Here is a 2,787-nt window from a genome sequence, read left to right as displayed (position 1 = left end):
AGATAGATGATAGATAGATAGATAGATAGATAGATAGATAGATAGATAGATAAATGATAGATAGTTAATTTGTATTTTTCTCATTTATTTTTATATTTAATTTATATATTTCTGTATGTATGTATGTATTTATTTATTTTTTTATTTCTGCAGGTTTGGTCCTTCATACACATTAGTGTAGTTTTTTCATTCAAATAATCAATATCGCATAGACAAAAGTCACAGCTGTGATTGTGAGTGAGATATTGATTTCATATAATAGTTAATATCATGTAGCTTATGTTTTAAACAAAATATGACCAGCTTGTTAATTTCTTCTCCACCAACGGAAAATCAATTCAAATAAAATCTCCATTGGCTCTGCAATATTTAGTACAGCTTAAGACTACTTTAAACTGTAGATACACATACACTGATCTAAATTTGTAGTTTTTCCCTCTCATTATATATTTTACATTCACGCACAGAACTGATATCCGCTGATGTATTTCCATTGCAATGATTCCCTCTACTGGTGTGTAATTACCATCTAAACATCATTTACAAAAATGTAATGTAATCAATCCTACAATAATACTACTTTGCATTTTCATTCCTTTAATTGCACATACATAAAGTCTATTAACATTTTGAAATATATCATATAATTTAATAACTGGTTCTTTTTAAGTGCCATATAAACACAAAATGCTACTGGCATTATTTGGGGAGTCAGTGATTCTACATTCTTTTTAAGAAGAGGGCTGGTGCAGACTAGAATAAACCTACTTTCTCTTTCACTTCATTCATTCATCACTTGGAACAAGAAACAGCATTGGTCAGTCACATTCAAGACTCATATCATACACAGTGATTTTGGGAGTAGGTTTGTTTCACTTTGAATGGGCTTGTAGGAGTTTTTCTGATGAACTATGCACATTGGATTTATACATTATTTTGTTTTTCTGTATGTGTTTGTGTATGTGTTGTGATTTTAGAAGCTCACTATGTTTCTGAGTGGACTCCTGCTGCTCTTTCTGCTTCCTGACTGGACAGAAAGCGTTGATGTTGAGACTGTGGACATCAGTACTCTAGCCCGTATTATTGATTTCTTCGAGCAAAAGTAAGTAGGACTCCATTTTCTATAAAAAAAAATTAACATCTCAAAGTTAATGGTTACATTAAAAGTTAGCAAAGAGGAAGTCGCAACAAAAAACGGAGAAAAACCGTCTGTCAAACGGTCATAAATTAAAAACATGGGAGTGTGTCATTATGTCATTAGTCACCTAAAACAATACTGATCCCGTTTACTGTTTTCCAGCTATAAGAGAGTCGATGGAGATAAACATCCTCGTCAGTACGCTACAGCCATCAACGTGCCAAAGCATCAGTGTCAACAGAACTTCAATCCTTCACAGAACAACTTCCTGACTCAAGAAGAAGCGGTGAACGTGAAAAATGCTATAACTGATGACACAAAGGCACTTTACCAAGGTGCAGAACTCATCGCTGCAGGAACTAAAAAGGTTGTAATCAGTAAAAAGAAGCAATACAACATGCATTCAGAGTCTCTCCTGCTGAATCCTGCTGACAACTCACCCATGACCAAACTTTTGAATAAAAGAAAAGACAGCTGCTCTGTTTTCTACACATTTGAATCTCCCTGTGTTAACTCATGTCTGAATGTGACAAGAAACAACAACATTTTAAAGGCCCTGGAGAACTGGAAAGAACACAGTGGAATTAAAGCTTTTGTTTTCGAGAAATAATCCAAGACAATGGATTAATTCAAACTGTAGTCTCAAATACAAAACAGCCAGATCTATATATTCTACAGTCTCAAATTACTTCATAATCAAACTCTATCATAAATGTAATTTTAATTACCTCATCTGTTGACATGATGCCGGTGAATTGCAGAGCTGGTGCAAACATATCCACATCACTGTGATCAGATGCTTTCTTAACTGCTGTTTTCTCACCGCTATCATTTTTGTTGTGTGTTTATTTTGTTATTGAGAGGTAAGCGCACAGCTCTCAACAGCGTGGATGGCGTCTGGATGTTCGTTAACAGTATCGCTGCAACAAGGTTTGATTTTGGCATTGGTGCACAGCAAAATCCCCCGAGTTAAATCAACTCTGCTCAGAGTACATATTGTCCCAATCTACAGAGTGTTAAAGTAACACTGAAGCAGAGTTACCACTGTTGAAGATTATGTGATACGTTTTCATGTCTAAAAGCCTGAGCAGTAGTTGTTCATCTTCAACATTGTTAACAGCGGGTTTTCTTTACTAATGCTCACTCATCAATTAATTAATTGCTTAATTATCCCATTAACTTTAACTCGGCTTCAGTGTAACTTTAACACTCTGTAGATCGGGACAATATGTACTCTGAGCAGAGTTGATTTAACTCGGGGGATTTTGCTGTGTGGGGACATAACGGCACACAACAGACATTTAATTGTGCTATCAAAATTATTACTAGGGACAATTTAGTAGTCTCTGGATATTGGTAAGGACATGTCATAGCGTCTATACTAAATCTACACCCTTGAAAATCATAACAAGCGATGTCAGACTTTGGAAACTATAGTTCCTTCCTTAAATATGAAGAGGTCAAGCAACAGATTAATGAGTTCATCTAGATTTTACAAAAAGCTTATGGACGTACACCAAGAGCTTGTAACACTCCAAAGAGAAAGGAAAAATTGAAATCGCATCATATGACCCCTTTAAGTCAGACATTGAAGTAGTGCTGGGCGGTATGACCGAAAATGTATATCACGATATTTTTCAAAATTATAA

At 35.1% G+C, this 2,787-nt stretch overlaps 1 protein-coding gene across 1 annotated transcript in view; it reads left to right on the top strand.

Annotated features, from left to right (window-relative positions):
- Nucleotides 1-1,748, top strand: part of LOC107669860 (paired box protein Pax-3-like) — a gene marked incomplete at its 5' end in the record, with an annotated part of 18,911 nt that extends 17,163 nt beyond the window's left edge. The window contains 2 exons of the mRNA XM_016462286.1: nt 978-1,102; nt 1,301-1,748. Of these exons, the coding sequence (XP_016317772.1) occupies nt 978-1,102; nt 1,301-1,748 (573 nt within the window). The remainder of the gene's footprint in view (nt 1-977; nt 1,103-1,300) is intronic.
- Nucleotides 1,749-2,787: the final 1,039 nt, after the last annotated feature.

The sequence above is a fragment of the Sinocyclocheilus anshuiensis genome, unplaced genomic scaffold, assembly GCF_001515605.1.
Source record: "Sinocyclocheilus anshuiensis isolate Anshui unplaced genomic scaffold, SAMN03320099.WGS_v1.1 scaffold272, whole genome shotgun sequence".
NCBI lineage: Eukaryota > Metazoa > Chordata > Actinopteri > Cypriniformes > Cyprinidae > Sinocyclocheilus > Sinocyclocheilus anshuiensis.
The sequence above is the reverse complement of the archived record's forward strand: the minus strand, read 5'-3'. Positions and strand labels throughout refer to the sequence as shown.